This window comes from Carassius gibelio, chromosome B7, assembly GCF_023724105.1.
Source record: "Carassius gibelio isolate Cgi1373 ecotype wild population from Czech Republic chromosome B7, carGib1.2-hapl.c, whole genome shotgun sequence".
Lineage (NCBI taxonomy): Eukaryota > Metazoa > Chordata > Actinopteri > Cypriniformes > Cyprinidae > Carassius > Carassius gibelio.
In genome coordinates, this window is record NC_068402.1 from 15,683,772 (window position 1) to 15,705,876 (window position 22,105).

At 37.3% G+C, this 22,105-nt stretch overlaps 1 protein-coding gene across 3 annotated transcripts in view; it reads left to right on the forward strand.

Moving 5' to 3' along the window:
* Positions 1–406: 406 nt before the first annotated feature.
* Positions 407–22,105, forward strand: part of LOC127961614 (coronin-2B) — a 33,449-nt gene continuing 11,750 nt past the window's right edge. Inside the window, exons 1-2 of one of the 3 annotated variants that reach the window (XM_052560820.1) lie at positions 407–647; positions 19,891–20,091. In XM_052560820.1, coding sequence (XP_052416780.1) covers positions 633–647; positions 19,891–20,091 — 216 coding nt within the window. In that variant the 5' untranslated portion in view covers positions 407–632. Of the gene's footprint in view, positions 648–18,361; positions 18,529–19,890; positions 20,092–22,105 lie in introns of those variants that run through there. The other 2 variants (XM_052560821.1, XM_052560822.1) reach the window with 2 other exon arrangements.

Consider the following 22,105-nt stretch of genomic DNA (forward strand, 5'->3'; position numbering starts at 1 on the left):
ACTTAATTTGGACAACTTTAAAGGAGATTTTTATTTTTTTCAGATTCCAGATTTTCAGATAGATGGATCTTGATCTAATATTGTCTTATCCTACCCAACCATATAAATGGAAAGCTCCTTTATTAAGATTTCAGATGAGGCTATACACATTTAAATTTTAGAAAACTGACCCTTATGACTGGTTTTGTGGTCAATGGTCACATATATGTTGTTTACAGAGAGCTAAAGAGAGAGAGAGTATGACATTGTAAACAGAGTGATGGTGTTTTGGACATCAATAATCTTCCTTAGTACATGCAGTAATCAGATTGACAGCATGGAAAGAGAGAGAGAGAGAGAGAGAGATCAAGGAGTAATAGTACTAACATACTATGCTGACTTCACTGCAGTATGCTCCTGACTACAGGACCATGGCTACCGTGGCACTGATAGGCTTGGATACTTAGCAAGAGACAGCGACCAGACCCTCCCTCTCTCTCTCTCTCTCTTCTCCTCCTCTTTTACAATCTCTCGTGTCTCACTCTGCTGTCGTAGAGACTGCAGGCTGCACGCGCTCAGTGTGTGCTTCTCTGTCCTCCTATCTCACTCAGCGTTTCAGGAACGGAAGCTGACTCTTCTGCACTGTTCTCTGCATGACTGTCACAAAGGTAAGTGTGTGCTGGAGTGTGAGGCTGGGAGGGGCTGCTGGGTTTGGGCTTCACTGCAGTGGGATGTTCTGCTGATTCTGTGGCTGTAGTGTACTGCAGTGCCGGACAGGTGGAGTGTGTGTGTGTGTGTGCGTGTGTGTTTATGCAGGTGAATCTTATGTCTGCTGGATTTGCTGTGCAGTACAAACTTCTATGTGCATTTGTCCAGCTGGCTCCCTGTGTGTGTTTAATATGCAAGTGCCTGTCCCGCAGTAGGGCAGTGGGTCTTGGCTGGGTGAGGCATGTTTATGTGTGTGTGTGTTAGGCTTTAGCAGACAAAGTGGAGCTCTTAATCCAGTGCTGTCCTGCATAAAGCCTGAGCTGTGCTTTTTTACTGAGGAGACACTGAGCATGTCACATACTACAGTATGTGTGACAGTCATAAAAGGGAGAAAAGAGGAAAGGAACAAGAAGAGAAAAGGCAGGCCAATGGATACAGGAAGAATTCAGGTCAACTGGGCTATATTTTGACATTGGGATTAGGATGACGGTCAAAAAGTAGCCCAATTTAGTTGAATTAAGTTTAATTTGGATTTATGTTATTGGACTCTCACAGCTGTCATGAGTTGTGTCATGAGCTGTGAGGCTAATTTAACTTTATTAATTAAAGTTAGAGAAAAATGACTATGGAATTGTTGTAAATGCAGTACACAAACAAGTCTGTAAAACTGGAAACATACCTGGTCTAAGCCTCTTATTGTAGAGATGAACACGAAAAGATGCTGTTTATAAGTCTTATATATGTGTTATATAACAGGACAAGTGATTTTGAAAATGGATAAACATTATGTTGTTATGTTACGTTACGTTATGTGTTCTAAGCTCCAGCATCCCTGCAATTTAAATTGGTAAATCAGTTAGCAAAGTAGATTGATTATATTATATTATATTATATTATATTATATTATATTATATTATATTATATTATTTAGAGTTGCATATATTACTTAAATCTCAGTCAGTGTCAGTGTTCATGCAGTGATGTGTGTTGCAGTTATTCCCAGACGCAGGTGCTGACTGTGTAAGAACTGATGTGAGAGTGAGTGTGTGTGTGTTCTGTTCTGAAGGAGAAGGTTGAGATGTTGAGTGCGGTTCGAGTGATGGGCACTATACAGAGCTAAATGACCTTGGAGTGTTTGTGTGTGTGTGCTGACCGAGCAGAACAGTACTCTGTCAGACAGTGAGAGACGGAGAGCAATTCCACTCCAGAGTGTCTGCTTATGTGAGAGTGAGTGCACATATAGACTAGTGTTTAACCCCACAGCTGTGTGGCAAGATATCCTCACAGACTCTTGGGACTGAAACCGTCACACACCCAGACTGTCATGATCAGGAAAGGATGCACCTCTCACTGCAGGGCTATAAAACAGCTGGCTGCACATCACTTTCTGTCACACATTACTTAATAAATCACTCTGCATGGTAATTTCATACAATGTAGGAACTAAACCCAAAAAGCCTCATAAAAAGCAAAGCAAAATTACATATTTTATTCAGTATTTAAAATAAAAAAAGTCTCACACAATCTAAAAAAGGTCCTTATGTTAGAGCTGGTTTACCCTTGTGGGCTTGAAAATAATAATAATAATTTATAGCACAAATACAGATCTAGTTATTAGCACACAGATTGAATAATTATTGATTCTTATTTTATTGAAATATTTAACATTATAAAAAATACAACAAAATAAAAAGCTAGTGGCTGTATTAACCTTGCCAGATTGGCCCTTAAAAATGTGAAAGTGACATTCAGCCAAGAATGGTGACCCATACTCAGAATTTGTGATATAACTTAACCCATCCAAAGTGCATATACACAGCAGTGAACACACACACTGTGAACACACCCCCGGAGCAGTGGGCAGCCATTGATGCTGTGTCGCCCGGGGCACAGTTGGGGGTTCAATGCCTTGCTCAAGGGGACCTCAGTCATGGTATTGCCGGCCCGAGATTCGAACCCACAACCCTAAGGTTAGGAGTCAAACTCTCCAACCACTATGCCACAACTTCCCTAAAAAATAATTTTATAAATAATAAGATCTTGAAAATTCCCAAAAAAAATTCCTTTAAAATTTACATCAAGATTGTCAGCCGCTTCAAATGACTCGCTTATTCCTACACTGTCTTTAATGTATGAAATCCACAGAAACATTGTAATTCATTTCATATGAAGAGACAAAGAAAGCAGGAGGAATGGATGGAGAGCTGGAGGAGGGGTTAGAGATCATTTTGTCTTCATAGAGTAGAAGGTCAACACAGGTGACCTCTTGCCTTTGTTCAAAGCTTAGCATATCTTTCACCCTGAGACAGAAATTCATCTGACAGAAATGCCAACAGGCATCAGATTCTCCAATGAATTTGCAGAATAGACCCATCGGTGAAATGTACTCCCATATCAACAGATCGAGCCAGGCAGACGTCATGTGTTCAAGATCACTGAGTGTGCCAGGAGTGTATTTACTGGGTGACTGTGAGAAGGGTTCTCTATGGTGTGTGCGGGTGGGTTTGCACATGTCTGCATGTCAGTAGGGCGAGAGGCAGATAGGAAGCGTACAGGTGTGTTTATTAAGCTAAGAGACAATTTCATATATAAAATGCACAGAAACACACTTGTCAGGAGTGTTTGAGCGACTGAGAAGACCCTGCGTGGGAAGGAGGACTGTAAGCTCACAGGTGTAAAACACATTATTATAACTACACTCCATATCCACCACTGACCTCATACAGAGATAGTGGTGGGTGGGTGTTTTTTATTTTATAGCAGAGATGTGAATATAAGTGTATATGCAGGCTATATGTTACATACACTCAAAAAACTCACAGTTATGTTGGTGCCCGTCCATTATACATATATTATATAAAAAAGATAACAGTCTATAGGATATCTCTAATGAAATCCTCACAAATTCCTCACACAATCCTGCACATCACAACGTGGTGTTGTTTGGTTATGTAGGTTTGTTCCAATGTATGTACTTAATAATATAAAATAATCATTAAAATAATTCATAAAATCCGATTTTATATTTGCTAAAAAATGCACTATATAATATTTTATAGAACAGAAGTAACAGAATAGTGGCAAGCATAGTTTAAACTGATTCTTTTAAACTGATGCTGCTAATTTAAAATATTTAATATTCTATCAGTGATAAAAATTGAGGGATGATGATGAGACACTGGTAGGGAGACTTAAAGTTCTCTATTTTATAGTGACTATAAAGTAATACATATGTAAAACACTTATTTCAGATATGAGAGTGCATATTTTGATATTTAATATTTGGGATAGAGTCATTACTCTAGTTTTGAGCTATTTTTGATGGGCCATTGGGCTAGTTGAGCAAACCAGGCAACCTTGAATACACGCTTGATTTGGACGCTGGTTTTTGTTTTATCCTCAGAGGGAATCTTATAATCTGGGCTGAATTTGCAGGCTATTATGCCCTGTGCAGGCAGTGTGCACACACGCTGAGAACAGTCACATTTGATCCAAGTCCTAACAGCTAGCTCAGCAACCCAAACCTCCCGCTGGCCAATGTGCTTATACAGAAAACATCCAATAATGAACAACTGACTAAAAGGTCCGGCATTTCTGTTCAGCTTTTTAATGAAGCATGAGAAAGTTCAAGACAGTGCCTCCACTGATGAAGATATTCGATAGAACAAACTCCACAGATACTGAGAGTTTCAGTGGGACTTTCTATAGAAAGCGAAAGGAGATCATGTCACTTATAAATATCCTGCTCAGAACGTGAGGTAGAGACACTGGGAAGAGGATGTGCTTCCTGTGGTCCTGGGCTGGTGAGACTCAGTGTAGATAAACAGCAGCTGAGGGGCATCAGTGTGTGATGTTCACACTGGCTTGTAATTCCCATTGTCTGTCTCCTCTCTCTTTTCACTCCTACTCTAAGGCAAAGAAACTGAGAAAATATTATATGAAGATTTTTGCCTTGGGATGTCTTTATCTATTGCCACTGCAATCCTAGATGCACAGACATACACTTACAGGGTGTCAAGAAGAATGAGTGTATAGTCACAATGTAAAAACATCCACAAATACAGCATCCACATTTCAGTTCAAACAATGGCATGATTTTGGAAATGTAATATTGCAATCCCATTTTTGTGTCCCTGTGTGAGGTCCACAGTGGAACATGGGACCAGAGAAGGAAATGCTACAGCCTACACAATTCAAACAGTGTGGGAGTGGGAACTAAAGCATGACAGCATGATGAAGATGGGTCATATCAGGATTTCAACATGCTTCTCCTACTTTTACAGTCTCATGAAAATGGAGCTCATTATCTGTAATGCAGTACAGCAATGCATTCCACTGAATGATCCCACTCACCAATGACTCTTTTAAATTTAGAAGTGAACAGCAATCTGCTGCGGTAAAATGTGGTAATGTGGATTCTAATGCATGTTATATGGCAGTCTTGGAACAAGAATGCCGTAATTCACACTAGACTGAAGTCTTGGACTGCTTCAGTGTTCTTTACTCGCTTTATATAATTTATTATCTGTTAAAATAACTGTTTTGTTTCTGTTAATGTACATATCAGGTTTCCAATAACTTTGTGTTGTAATTTAAACCCTTTACATCTAGGAGTTCATCAAAACAAAGACCGCTTATCAGACCTGTCTGTTTATGAAGACAGTGTGGGGACGTGACATATTTCAGGATGGTGTGCACGTTCCACACAATATAGTACAATTGCCTCATGATACAATTTTACATGGATCTGCCATAATTAGTTTTGATATGCTCAGTTTCTTTATGAGACACATTAAAGATGTCAGTAGCTATTTCCATTCAAGACAAAAATCATTTACAATTTATTAATATTAAAAAATACACAGAATAAAAATCTTGTCGACCTGAAGTTAGCATATATGTTTTTTATGGGACATTTAATGCAATATTTAAAAATTTGCTTAAAAACTATTTTTATTTTTGCAACCCCATGCATAATCTGAAGTGGCAAAACTGAAATGCCTGCCAATCATGAATCCATCCCTCATCTTTTGCACGTTTATTTAATATTATGGTTAATTTTGTAATTTCAGCTAATAATAATAGTCTAGTATTATCAGCTCAGTTTAACACATTTTCTCTTTTTTAAATCCATTTCACAGATTCTCCTTCCTCCACAAAATTAGAAACAGAAATTGTGAGAGAAAAAAAAAAAAATTCCATCTGGGCTTGGTCATAGGAGAGAAAGCACAATAAGAACATTATGAAAGTGTTTTTGATACTTCAGGCTGAAGTAAACAATACCTACAAGTTGTCTGAGGTTATTGCCGCTTAAAAAGAAAAGGAAAACAGCTTTCTTTGAGAGCAGAAAGAGAGAGAGAGGTCAGCTGAGTGCTGTGAAGGTTCACATTCCTTCTCAGCATTCTCTGGCCCTCAGCAGTGTTTTTTGAAGTGATATGCCAAAAACTCAAGCCTTTTATTTTCTTAGAAAACGCATCAGTGAGAAAGTGCAAAGGAGCAAAAAGCTGTGTGTGTGTATGTGTGCGCGTGCACACACACACACACACACATTTAAGAGCATTGTTAGACACTACACTTTCAGAACAGCATGGGCTAGCTGTTCCAGCAAGAATGATCAATATTATTATAAACATTAGCCAGAACATGATAACATATGATCAAACAAATCAAATTCAGTTGTAATATCAAATCTATACACTCTTTATTGCAATAATGCCAACAAAAACCAGCTCAAATGGAGAAATCAAGAGTGGAAAATATGGGCTGGATAGAAAGCAAATTTTACATGAGAAAGGCATCACATGTATTACAGTCCCCAGGTAGAAAGCCAGTGTTGTGGAAGGCAATTTAAAGAGGCACAGATCTAACCCCATGTGATCCTGGACTTACGGTGGCCCAGACTTCCTTCAGGCAGTTTTCAGAGTGCTTAGCTCTGCTTCCAGCCTCCAATTAATCAAATTACACTGACAAAACAAATCCCACCCAACACAACTGAGCTAGAGGGTTTGGAGATATACAGGTAGAAGGACAAAAGAGAATTTGCAAGAGTGAAAAACTAAATAAAGCATGAAGAAGACTAGAGAGGATGTCTGAAAAAAAAAAAAAAGCAAGGCGATGTTTTGGACATATTCAGAGCAAAACAAAAGGTACCGCTTGACAAGGCCTGAGGACTAAACAGACAGATTGCCAGGTGGAGACCACTGACACAGATTTCAGCTCTATGCATGAATCCAAAATAGGTCACATGATGTAGGACACATAGGGGACACACACATATGCATGCATTTGTGCAGAAACAGAAATCTGTCAATAAAGACGATTGATTTCCAATGCTGATGACATCAGTGACACAAATAACAAGTGTTCCAAATAAGCACGGGGTCTTAAAAAATCATATGGAGCGCAAATTGTCATAAACATTAAGACTATGCAAATATCTTTTTTATTCAACTTTCATTTAAATTGAATTTGCAAAAAGCCAGCTTTCTCATCTTAAAATAGATCAGATTTTAACCTTTTAACATCCACTAGTATGACTCTGAAAACAGATGATTGTTTTGCAAGTATATTACCGCACGTCTAACCCAATGCTGCACAACCAGCACTGCATATTTTGGATGTGCCCCTCATTTGACTGGAAAAATATAGTCAAGCTTATCATTTTAAATTTTAAAGACACAAGAGATTTTACTTTACTAGTGCCTGATTCTTTTTTAGAGGGCTCTTAAAAGCATGAAATTATATTTGGACTTACATTTTACCTTTTTGCTGGCTTTAAACATAACAGCTCAGAATAGTCATTAGTTTTCATGTGGCTTTAGAGATTAACCACATGACATTTACACTACCATTTAAATGTTGGAGTAAGATTTTTAAAAAAGCATTACTTAAAAATTACTTTTATTCAGCAAGGATGCATTCAATTGATCTAAAGTAAATGAAAAAAACAACAACAATGTTACAAAATATATAATGTTTTAAACTGTAATACAGTTTTACAGCATTTTTAATCAAATAAATGCAGTCTTGTTGAGCACAAGTGACTTGTTTCAAAAACATTTAAAAATCCTATTGACTCTAAACTTTAAGTTATGTGCAAGTGATTTCCCCAAAACAAACTGCCTCCAGAACTAGTACTATGGAATCCTGCATCACAGTACATGTTCCATTGATATAAATGAAACGTTAATGCATAGTTTTCTCCTTGTACCACGGACCTCCTGATGAGCCTGGAGTTTCATATAAACTTGAGGAACAGACGGAATACAAAATGAGGTTTAAATCTAATTGCAGTTTCTCACAAGTGCATGCATTAGATCACATTTTACAGAAATTACTGTTTTTGCTGCTGAATGCAAGCTTAATAATGCCATCTTCACTGTTATTTTTCCTTAGTAGTTTTACTCATCACCTCACTCAGCCTCTCATACAGCTGTTTTATATTTGACACTAGCCTGAGCACATTTCACAGCACACCTTGCAAAAGCCAGTTTTAGCTCAGAGTGCTGCGCTGGCGATCACGCTGAAACAGAATCCTGCCAGTAATGAGAAACAAACAGAAGAGATAAGCCAAGCAGGAAGACAACAGGCTAATACGACATTGTCATGTCACTGTGGAAGGTCACGGTGCTCATCAGTAGCTGGGCAACACTATTACAGGATGCCAGCCTCTGAGGTCTGGCTGATGTTGTTATAGCACCATCTGAAATGGCAGTGCTTTGATTGTGGCTTCATAGGTCCTATGAAAATGTATTTATTAAGAAAGAGAGAAAAGGATAGAATACAGTCATACAGAAATATGAGACACTTACAACACTTAAAATATTTAGAAATTATTCTTTAAATGTTTTTCCATGAAACTATTCACAATTAAGCAATTTGACAGTCTGAATCAGTGATTAAAAACCTATATTGATCGACCACTATGCTTAATATTGCTTATAGCTTTTACACAAGGCCTAGGTTATGGCACTGTGACTGTTTTTGGTTTGGGTGTGGTGTGTCTGGCTAATTTATCCAGGGCAGATGGCATGTCTGAGCCATGATGCTCCTCTTCTGTGTAGCATACAGGAGCAGATTGTTACTTGCACAGGGAGCCTGAGACTGCAGGAGAGAAAGTCTGTCTAGTCAGCAAAGCATTGCCAAATCTGAAGCCTTAATCCAATTTATAAAAGGACTTTCTCCAAGATGGAGAATGCAGGAAAGGGACTAGCTTATATACAGCTTTCAAGGGATTAGAAAGCATAGAATAGACTGAGCAGGACAAGTGTAGAGACGGTGTGAATGCCACCAAATGGTTCAATCTCATACCGACAAAATACTTTACTTCAAATCGTCAAAATGCACATCTCTGCTCTACAGTTTAAAAGCTGTCATCCATAGTTTCACACCAGCGAGCATACATAAATTAGCATTTTCATGTGTTGATTAATTTACATAAAAGCCATCATTCTAGTTAGAATTTTCACACATACGAAAAAGACACTATTGGCAAAAGCTCTGTTCTAAAATAAAACAAATAGCCCTTTTACCAATACTTTTGCAATGACATGTAAATATATTGTTAATAAGACCTAGTGTCATCTGGGATTAAAAGATATAGGGGATGCTACCTCAGAATCTGGCCAAAACGAGGTATTGTTGAAGGCAGCACAGTGTTGCTGCCTTGGAACAGCCTTTGTGTCAGGAGCATTTCTATGCCTTAACATGCTGCCTACATATGGTACTAGGATTTGGAACTATAAATAACCCTCTCTCATACATTTCAATTTTTGCAAATTCCTATAAAAATGCTGTTCAGCAGGAAAAAAAAAGTACTGTACAGACTGATAGGTTCAGTATTAAAATATTGTTTCATTGACAGAGGTTTTTGTCAGGTATGATTATTATGTGTGCTGTCATACTGTGCACAATTCATCCGAGAACATTTGACATGTTTATCTCTCAAGACTGTTTGTTTTAGTCGCTATAAATAAAAAAAACAGCAAGCTGCTATTAAAACTACTTGGGCAGCTTCAATGAATTATTCTTGACAATTGAAGTGGATATCTACTGAATCAGAGATGACAGGCTGTTAGTCTTTATGCAAGTTTGCTGGACTCTTGGCATTCCAAACTAAGAAATATGTAGGTTGGGATGGAAGTAATTTCACAAAGTGCATCTACATCTGTGTTGGAGCCTCTAAATAATGAAAAATATTCTGCCAGCAGTGAGCCGCTCCTGCGGTAAAGACACGTTGCATGTCAAACTTAGAGAGAATGGGATTTAACCCCATTTGACCCCCACTCTTAAAAGACCAAATGCAGGAGAACAGATCTGGTGCACCTATCTGATAATACCACAGTGGCTTTGGTCTATTTTGTTTGTCTCTTGGAGGCAAAGAGCCAGTACCGAATATTCTTCTTGAACACTTGCCAGATGGCCGTTATCCCAACTGGGGCTTGTGTTTTTGTTGCATGCAGTTCAGAGCTGGCATCAGGACATCAGAAAGCTCACACACATACAGTAGTAGTCACTCTGTATTCTTTATGCATGCTAAAAAGTCACACTCTATGCCTACTTTCATTAAAAAGTGTCCTCATTTCATGCTGAATTAGTCATGTCTTAATGCAGTACAGTGTCATTAGTGAATCCGGTGTAATTTGATTGACAGATCAGCAGAGAGCCGAGTCACGGTCTAGTCTCATGGTGACCATAATGATCATCTTCTTGCTGCCCTACCCACTCCATCACCTAACGTGGGCCATCCTTTGTCCTTCCTGTCTCTACCTCCCCACCGTAATCCCCATCTATCCATCTGTTGGTTCTGCTTATCACACCCTGTCCATTATCAACAGGGAGGTTAGAGGAAGGAAAACAACAGACTGCTCCTCTCCTGGAAATGACTATCTCTAGGGAATACTCTTTCAGTCAGTGCAGCCATGCTTGAAGATACAAGGACACAGGAGTACATATGGGAGGAATAGTGTTGTCCAAAGACCCAGTATTTTGGTACTAAGTCTGTACTTAAAAAATGTTAAGGTGCCAGGTTTTCTTAAGTACCCGTGGGACCGAGTATCCGGTCAACCCGGTTCTTGCACAATTAGAAAGTTATCGTCTTTATAAAGAGACGTGGCAACCTCAAAAAGAGGAAACGCATCAAACTAACAAAACACCTTAAAGACAGACACCCCGATCCAATGAAAGTGAAAGCAGGTAAGTTTCAATTACATTTTTTATATTAAGAGCATTTATGAATATGATTCCACATTTTAATTTCAATGTCGGATTGAAATAAACATCGCTGTTAGCATATACATAGTTAACAGTTAGCATAAGTGTGGCTAATGCTAATATAATGAGCATTAGAATGAAGTTTCTAAGTATTTAACGCTCCTGAATGAGAACAACAGATTTTGATCTTATGCTGGCTTATACTACAATGCTTAAATAATTTAATACTTTAATACCTGTTTTAAAATATTAATGTATGTTTGTATTTATTTAACTAAAATTATTTTAAAATTTAAATTTTAGTTTTTAATGGTCTTGACTTCAATTGACTTCAAAATCATTATATGGTTTGATCCCTTGTAAAATAATGCCCAAAGTGATGACTAGGTATAGGGTTGCTACTATAATGTAAGGAATAATATAAAATTTCAGTAATTGCCCCATGTTTGCAATTCCATAGTTTTGATAATTTTACAATTATTCTAAAATGTGGGAAATAAGAATAAAAAAAGAGAAAGTAAGTGACAAAACTTCTGACTGGTGGTGAATGGACATACTCAGAAAAGATACACACTCACAATCAAGCTATTGGTAATATGGAGGCTACAGAGTGTAGGATAGAGAAGGAGGGGGTGTTTACCATTTCTATTGTAGAAAGGATCTTTTATAAGCATAACTGGACCCTAAGAGCAGAGCAAGGCTGTCCTTGACAATGTGTGTTTCACTGCATCAGATAACTTCCTCTTTCATTATTTTCTACTTCTTTATCAAAGTCTGATAACCCTCTCAAGGACATCCTGTCCCTAAGTGCATGAAGTTCATGAACAATAACACACAGTTTATGATTTTCCCCAACATATGAGTTATCACAATCAAACATTAAACCCTAATAAAAAGGAATCAAATGAAATGTAAAAAAAAAACAATGAAACAATGAAATAAAATAAAAAAACAACAACAACAACACAGGGGAGGAAACTGGTGGTCTTGTTTCTTATGTTTTTGAGAAAGTATGTCATGATACACTCAATACATTTCCCAGCGTTCTTAGACAAACATTCTGCTGTTCAACATCATTCAACATTCAGTATGTTATAGATCACGTACAGTGTGTGGAATTTTCAATTGTTACAGCTGCTTCTGCACTATCCGATGAAGCAAAAACTACATCCAAGCAGACAGTAACAATAACAATAACAATAACAAACAAAGGGCACCCCAGTACACCCTCCAGTATAGTAGTAATGAGGGTCTATATCCCATCTCTGAGCCTTTTTCTTCCCTCCACTGAGTTCGGTCTTCACTGAGAATTGAAGGGATTTAAATGCCCTACAGCTCTGACTAAATTATTCTGTTCTGGAACAGAACTTATACATGTGATTGTTTTCCTCAAGGTATTGGCAACGCTTAATAACACACAGTAAGCTTATTGCTTAGGATGATTTCATTAATGTGTCTATGCATGGATGCAGTGAAAGTGCATTGAAAACAAACAATAAACATACAGTGCATATAGAAAATACAGTTTTATCATTTGCCACTTGGCAGCCATATATTGGGGAAATCTCATTATATATTTGAGTAAGAGCTGAATATTCTATAGCGAGTTTCTCAAAGTTCAAGCCTGGCAGACTTTGGACAGTTTTAAGAACAAGATTTATCGAAGCCTATGCTATAAAATCTCTCTAAAGTCACCAACATTCATTCTGACTTCTCTGTGTGTGAAAGGACAGCATGCAACTTGACCTGGCTCTCTTTCAGCTGTATTTCATTCACAGCTGGTGCCAGAGCTGCCAAAACAGGCAGTGGGTCTCCAGGCTCAGTGTTATCTCCCACAGAGACAGAATGGCATCAAAACTCACTCATGCTACTCAGAAGCAGGAGCGGGAGGTTAGCTGCTCTAATGCCCCACAAAGACTGGCTTCCTGGCATAGAGAGGGGCTGAAGCTGTGCCCCTCCAGAGGCCTTTCATCAGTTTTTGTGTCCAATTTTAAAGACAGGAGAAGCTTGCTTCCTGACTTGGAAGCTGTTGGAATATCAGTGTCTTTGAATGATTCTTTACATGAATTAGGCAGAATTGGGTTGGGGAGATCTAATAGGCTTATGTATTGGAGTGATGAATGGGACAGAGTGCACTGACAAATCTGAAAAATGAATGATAACAACCTATGGTTGGTCTCGTATTTTGTTTAATCAGTCCAAAAAAAAAAAAAAATTAGTAAAGTGAAGATATTAAGCATGGTAGAAAGAAAACCAAAGACATAGCAGCAGAAGAAACTGCAGGCAAGATGTGAAAAAGTCGATAAAGTTTGAAGTCTCAGGAGTCTCTCTGTCCTGCAGCAAAAACAGCATGTCCATGAAAAACACACATAAACCAAAATTTTCTCCCATATTCTGCTAAATTTGTAGTGATACCATCCTAGACCAAATGATAAATACTTCATCAGTCTTGTGCAGCCATACTTTTGACTAACTGCACAAATCCTGGCCCAGACTGAAATTTGTTTTGGTAAAGAACCACCCAGGAAAAAAACTACATCTGGCTTACAATTAAATTATTATTTATTTTATATATTTTATTATTTATTGTTTATTTTTTTATGTATCGTTTACGAGCAAGACTTATCTGAAATAGACAAGATTACAAAAAAAAAGATGATCTGATCAGAATATCTTCCATTAAAACATTATATTTATTGTTTATTTCAGACATTCTCTAAAAACAAATCTGAACTTTACACTGAGTGCATCAAATTAAACACTACTGTAAATTTCAAAGATTTAAAACCATTAATTACCATAAAAAAATAAAAAGTAAACAGCTCTTTCTGAAAAACACTAATTGTATCAGTTCGGTACACTCGCAGAAAAAATACACAGTAATTGTACCTTAAGGGTTACCTTTGGCTTGTCACTATGTATAGTACAGCACTCTCAAAAGAACATCTTTATGCTTTATATACCCCTAAAAATTCCTAATAGTAGCTACCTTGAAGTACTATACCTTACATACTATGATACTGAAATGCTAGTTCTAGGGGTAGATAAGTTACGAGGGTGACCTTTTAAAGGTACTGCCACTGTGATAAGCTGTTGTATATAGAAGCAGTTTAGTCTCAAATATTATTCACGCAAAAAACACGATTCACACATGCGTAGACAATTTCACATGCATGAAACCTAATTCACGTACACATAAAAAAATTAACGTGCGTGAAAAAAATATATATACACAAAAAGCAATTCACAAGCGCAAAATAAAATTATATATTTATAAAATGCGTTTCACAAATGCAAAAAACAATTTGTAGATATACAACTGTGCACAAAAACCTTTGAATGTTTAAAATGTACGAATGTCCGAATGTCAAGGAGCAAGATTCTGCGCACCTTTTGCGCAATATGGATTAATTAGAACGGAAATTAAGCCTTTACATCAATAATCCAGCATGGCGAATGAAGAACGGGAAGCACGGCTAAGAGTTTAGTTTATTTCATAAAAGTCTGAGTTTACACATTTTATCGTTTACACATTCAATCAAAATACAGTTGTAACAGGACAGTTACAGTAATTATAAATTAAACTAAAATTATCAGGATAGTAAAAAGAAAGACCTGTAAAGACAAAAGTAACATTTTGAGAGTTGTGAAATTATAATTCTAAATAATCTTGTTTTATAAATTGATGTCTGTTAGGTCAGTGTGTACTTTCTTACAGTAATACATTTTAAAACATATGTAGCCTAGTCATTGTTAACCACTACTTTGAAGCAATGTAGTTCGATCAAGATAAACAACATCAAAACAACTTTGAAACAACTGTTTTTTTTTTTTAAATGGGATTTTTCCATACAGTAAAAAAAAACATGAACAGTAAACATTTCCTTTGTAATCGCTTTTATTTTAAATAAAAAAAACTATAATTTATTAGTTTTCGATGGAAACGTACAAGACAGATGCTGTCTTCAACGCACTGTTCTTCTTTTATGTACTGCAGGCTAATATGCGTGCCAACTCGTTTCATTCATTCCATAAGTGAAGTGAAGTGACATTCAGCCAAGTATGGTGACCCATACTCAGAATTTGTGCTCTGCATTTAACCCATCCGAAATGCACACACACAGAGCAGTGAACACACACACACTGTGAGCACACACCCGGAGCAGTGGGCAGCCATTTATGCTGCGGCACCCGGGGAGCAGTTGGGGGTTCTATGCCTTGCTCAAGGGCACCTAAGTCGTGGTATTGAAGGCGGGGAGAGAACTGTACATGCACTACCCCCACCCACAATTCCGTCCGGCCCGAGAGTAGAACCCACAACCCTTCGATTGGGAGTCCAACCCTCTAACCATTAGGCCACAACTTCCCCACTAATAATATATATTATAAATATGCTTAACTGGCTGAAATCAGAGAAACTGTAAAGTCGGACATCTTATGAAAAGTTGTTAGTCAGGAGGAGAGGGACCAAGAGAGAGTGAGGATTTGGAGGCAACAGAGACGAAGATAATAGAGAAAGAAATGAGCAAATAAAAAATCTTGAGGAAATCTCTCTCTCGCTGCAGGCTGAGCGACTTTTGCGCTGCACTCGAAAAGTTCCACATGCATCCTCTTTCATTTTATTTTATGTTTGTGCCTATGCTCTTTGCAACTTAATTATGTTGTGGATCGTGTGTAGGTTATTAATTGTCGCACTTGAAAAGTTTCAGATTGATCCGTTTTTATTTATTTTAAATATTTCGGAGCTTATTCTCTTTAATGATGTGGATCGTTTGTAACTTCATTGCAATTTCATTCAATGTACTGTCGTTCTAATTTCCATAACCGTTATGTTATAGTGCAGCGGTTCCCAAACTTTTTTTTCCTGTGCACCCCCTTCTATGTCCCAACCGGGTTGGCGCACCCCCAATCCCCACTTTAAAAAAAAACGCAACAAAGCTGTCTTTTATCGCCATATAAAGAGTCATGAACAAAGAACATCAACAAAGTTTCAATATAATGCAACAAAGCTACGCACAAGCTTCCACTTTTAAGAGGACGAGTGACAGACACAGGCTCAGTAACAGAAAGCACGGTTATTTTCAGCCGCGTAAAAGAAACAATATGCTAGGCCTATTAAATGTCCATGGAGCTAGCAGCAGCATCATCTCAACCCGCGGCCCGTCACGAATTCAAATGCGTCTCACCATGCTGAACACAATTTTTTTTCTTCAGTTGTACTATTATTATTATTTTTTACATTAATTTAAACATTTACTTAAGAAATATAAGCTATAGCCTAATGTTTTTTTATGTTAAATTATTTTGTGTTTCATATATGATGCATCTGGAACTTTTCAGCACAAAAGTCGCTCAGCCTGCAGAGAGAGAGAGATTTCCTCAAGATTTTTTATTTGCTCATTTCTTTCTCTATTCTCTTGGTCTCTTTTGCCTCCAAATCCTGGGAATCTGAATCGTGTTTTTTGTGTGAATTATATTTGAGACTAAACTGCTTCCATAGTTGTACCCCTAAACTTTTTTCAGGATGAAAAATAAAATGTACTCTTACTCCCAGAAGACACGTGGCACCATGAAATTAACATGGGCAATTTCAGCCAACACTGGCATTTTTGTGGGCAATGTGCATCAGACGGTCATTAAACAAGCTGTGGTCGATCACTGGGTGTGCCGTCTGAGACTAAGACTAATGCTTCAGTCCATGCCTACACACACACCCCTTGCATCCCCTACATAAAGAGAAGTCCTCAAAATGGACATAATAAATTTTCTTGAAGCTTAACATCAATTACCAGTACACCTAAATGAACATGACTTTATTTTTACGATCTAATTCTCCACTTAATTTTTCAACCCTTGATTTTCTTGTAGTGTAGTGTACCTATAGACTGAAGGTCTGCTTTCATTGGCCAAGGCTCACCCATGAGGCCGTGTCAAACATGTCAAACAACCAATCACAGTTCATTTTGTTCATCTTCACGTTTTGAGGCATGGAAATGTCGCCACAAAAATAGACCGGTGTTTAAAACTCTCAGACATATTAAAAAAATTCTATACAGCAAACTTTAAATATTTCACATACTTTTAAAAATCCAGCGTTTAGTTGATCCCGATAAGCGCTCTTCATCACAGTTCTGAACACAACGTCTTTCTTATTTTGTTTGGGGATTTTTGGAGTGACGCATCTTTGTTTCTAGGCGGAACGTTAAAGAACGCTACATACACGTCTCGCGGAAATCCTGTAAAATTCAACCAATCCGATGAGGACTTCGACACTCCTGAAGTGTTTCCACTTTTGTGTCCCATATGCATCAGACGTTTAGGCAACGTTAGGTCCGTGGGCATGACATCTGAGACTGAGACTACAACAGACCAGACACATGATGAACACAGAGCAGAGTTAAAGGGAAGGCCAAGGAGAGAGTGCTGTCTCACTAAAGTATAATACATATTTTCTGTCTGCATAGAAGTTGTCAAGAGCTAGCCAAATAATATCCCATTTAATCATTCAACATAATTAGAGAGAGAGAGACATTAATTTTAACATAGGCCTGAGAAGAACACTCCAGAAGATGTCCAATGTCTTATTAGCATTCTTGTGTTTATTTCTAAAAATATCACACAGCCTAATTATAATATATTACTTATGCCTGAGAAGTTGTAAATCGACCAACCACAGAAAAACAAACCAGGCTCTCATATCTTCCACATGTTGGGTCAATGTAGGACATCCTACCAAAACAAAATGCATAAAAAATGCATTTACTTTGATTAATATACATTTACTTTGTTTAATATAACATAAATATGACTAGTTGGTTAAACGTGGTGAACGTGACCACACAGTCAATGTTTAATGAATTTAATTGAAGATTTCACAGACTACAACTACTGAAAAAAATACAATAAACAATAAAGAGTTACACCTACAAGCAAAGGAGAATTAAATGAAGAAAATATGCACTACTTTTTAAGGAGTGTTTTTTCCCTTTGGAATAAATAATATTTTTATTCAGTAAGAATGCATTACATGTAAATGCATAAAATAAATGTGGACACTTCCCCCAGATCAATATTTTTTATAAACTGAATGAGATGGTGAGGAATCTGTGTACTCAGTCAATGGTAGTAATAAACAATTAAAAATACATTAATAAGTAAACACTGACATACAGTAAAGAGAGGCTGAACTGCAGCAATGACTTGTGCCTGTGAGGAAGATGTATACGTGTGTGTGAACGTGTATATGTTAGAAAGGGAGTAACTGTGTGTGTGTGTGTGTGTGAGTGTGTGTGTGTGTGTGTGTGTGTGTGTGTGTGTGTGTGTGTGTGTCGGTGTGTGTGTGTGTGTGTGTGTGTGTGTTGCAGGCAGAGAGAAAGATATTCAACCTCTAGCAATCACAGTAGCTGATGTAGGGCTTGGCCGGGGAAGAGGGAGGGAATGAAGTAGCAAGGGAGGGACGAAAGGAGGCAGTGGGAGGAGAACGCTTGGAGGAAAAAGGAGAAGAGAGAAACAGATGCAAGTAACTCAGGCCGGCAAACTAGATGCACACAGGAAGCCGAAGAAGATACAGGCTCTTTTTGTAGATGACTGCAGAATTCAGAGGGTGGTGAGCTCAAACCCAAAGGAAAGGTAGGAAATTAGCCTGAATAATTTGGAGTCAGACATTGAGGTGAAACTAATAATAAATAATGCATATTGTTCTCATATATTGAATAAGAAAATATATTTTGTGGACTGATAAACAGAAATCTTGTAATACAGATAAACAGTACACAGATAGAGAGTGGTCAGCTGGTCTTTTAGAGAAGTGAGTGAATAAGTGTGTGTGTAAGTACGTGCAGTATTAAATGAATAATTGTTCTTGTATGCAAATCTCAAAGGCACAGCTCTCTATAGCTGAAGGCCTCTCTCTGGTTGATTCGGTTATGCTTAAACAGATAGGAAAACATGCACACAGACTGCTGAATGCTTTAGGACTGTTGTAAACATTCACACTGTATGAGAGCTGAAAACATACATAGAATTTAAAAAAGAAAGGTGAGGAAGGTCCCAGAGAGATGTAGCTAATTTCAAGCCAAACCATTTAACTATTCTAATAATACTATTAGTCATCATAGGATTTGTTAGAAATAAACTAAAGACTAAGGGTTGTGCATGTTCTCATTATACAAAAGCAGAGGGACATTCTCAATGCTGTCTTTAGTAACGAGTGATGTCAATCTCTCATAAAGATTCAGATCAGACACTGGTGATTTAACACTTCCTGTCCTCATTGTGGCCACTATCTTTTCGAATCGCATTTCATTTTAGTTTGAATGGCACAGTCTCATTCATTAGAGCCTAAATTGTTGCTTGCACATTCCTCTAGGCAAAACTACAAACAGTGGTTTGAGTTGTGAGTGAAATTTTTACAAGCATCCACCAACCGCTTCCTATTTAAGTGCCTTCTAAAGGGTTTCATGGAATAGAAAATGGAGCCAAATCAGCACTAATGGCACCAATATTTGTATTTTACCTATCATATTTATGGTGTCATCGTACATTTTAATGTATCTATTGACATAGTCTGAGTTTGCTTAAAGGCCTAAGACCCCAAGTGATGTTGGGATCTGGGTGATGGTTTGTGTTTTGTTTCTTGTTTACCTTGTGTCTTTCCCCCCTTTTAGGTTTTTTTTTTTTTTTTTTGGTCATTGCAAAAAGTTTACCACTAGTATCATGCTAAAACATTTATCTTGTGTTGAGCTGTATATTTACAAATAATAGCCTATCTGTTTTTTGTTTTTTTTTAGAATAAAAAAATCACACTGTTAAAGATAAAAATCCATGTCAAGAATTTCTATTTTTTATTTTTGTATTTATTTATTTATTTATTTAATCTACATAGGTTTGTCCATCTGCCCACGTCACAATTAAACAATTAAATTACATTAAAAGCTAAAAAAAAAAAACCCACTACTAATCTCGTTTATTGTCTTCGCATGTGTTTTGCAGATGTCATGGCGGCCGACCTACCGGAGCTCCAAGTTTCGAAACGTCTATGGCAAAGTGGCCAACCGAGAGCACTGCTTCGAGGGGATCCCGATCACGAAAAACGTCCATGACAACCACTTCTGCGCGGTCAACTCCAAGTTCCTCGCCATAGTAACGGAGAGCGCGGGAGGAGGATCTTTCGTCGTTATCCCGGTCACTCAGGTAACGTTAATACCTAACAGTTAGTTGTTTTATGGCTTACACTAAATTCATGACCTCCACAATGTAGAGCTTCAAACTAGCACAAACAGCGGCATGAATGGTGCGAACCTTTCAAGAGCATTATTTTTTACCATTTAGAAATGAGCTGAAGGGGTGAAATGCCACTCATTAACGCCTCCATCCAATATGAATATATAGGCTAATTTATTTATGAAACGTTAGGCCTTTAGATTTTTACAAAGGATGCCACAAAATGGAGATCTTGTCAGTTTTATCCCTGAGGACAAATTTGCCCCAAAGCACGACTAACTACACGGAATAACTACACAGTTTTAGTGTGCGTAATACATATAAATTAAAATTCATGTTTTGAATGAAAACATTTTCATTCATCATATTCAAGTAAATAATAAAAATAAAAATCATATACTTTGATATTAAATCAAAGTTGGAGACAAAAAGGACAAAAAAGGGCATTGAAGCATTACAACACTCAGTGAGCATATGAGATATATATATATATATATATATATATATATATATATATATATATATATATATATATATATATATATATATATATATATATATATATATATATATCTTAAGGTGAACTGCGATTAAAGTGTGCACACTCCTGAACCTTGATGCATGAACAAGTGTGTGTTTCCATGGTCTAAACGGAAGACCAAACACAAGAATTTCTATTTGACTGCAAATATGCATAAAATCTATCTAAAACAAAGCAATACTACGGAGGAGGGATAATGGATGCTTTGCACAAATTCACATGTACATTAATTATTAGAGAGAACATGAGCAGTTACTGAACAGTGGAAAAACATAGATGAGTCATTCCTCACCCTGTTCTTATAAATGCACATGTGGTGCACACAAACCCACAGGCCTCTTTCTCTCGCAGTCTCTTTCTGTTGAACACTTTAGTTGGCTCTGTTTTAGAATAATAAGCATTTTCTTTGCAAGGTTTAGATTCCCTTTACACCAGTACACAGTAATTTCATGATAACCCACATTGAAAATATCTCTTACAATGCGATAACATCCGGAGAGCACAAATAAAGTCAAATTGATTAGCAAAATGTTGTGTTATTACTATTGTCCTGTTCACAGTTGTATAGTTAATAAATGCCATTTTTTGCATCTTTTAAGAGCAAGTTGCTATTTCCATCAACCTCTGAGTCTGAACCATGAAGTCCCTCACCCAGTGGCTTCATATGCTATAAATTGAATCTTTCTGTTACCCTTTTCACAGACAGAGCAAAAGCCTGACTATTGAGCAGAGCGCAGATACTTTTCCTTTGATCTCTGGCTTTAATGCTGTAAAATGGAGAAGCACTGGAAGCTGTAAACTCCTGGTCACAGACACTGATATAACAGTTGTGTGAACTAATCGATGTGGACATCAATGTGCTCTGGTTGGAACAGCTTTATATGTCTGCTTCATAAGAAAAGATAGAAGACCGGGGTTCTGCAGATTAAAGTGATAGTTTATCCAAAAATGATTATTATGTCATGATTTACTCACCTTCACACCCTCATGTTTTGTTTCAAACCTCTATGACTTTCTTTGTACTTTTCAAAAGATATTTTAAAGTCTGTTGGTAACCAAACAGTCACCATTGACCTCTATTGTATGGCAAAAAAATCTAATCAAAACATTGAGACATTCCTCAAAATGTCTTCTTTTATGTTTATACAGAAAAAAATAAATCCATGATAACCATTTTTTCAGAAAGCTTTCCCTTTTTGTAACAATGTTACTGACTTCTAAAGATGCAAAATGCAAAGTTAGTCAATTTAAATGTGACTCCAAATTCCACCTCCACAGCAATTGGCCAGACTGCACGGAAAGCACAGACAGAAAGAGAATGACTCACACACCATTTATCATTGACATGACAATGAGATTTCGGCGCACAGCTTCTGATGTCCCATTCTTCTCTTCAGTCATCTCCGCTCTTTATTTTGTCTATTCTTCTGTCCCTCCTCTTGA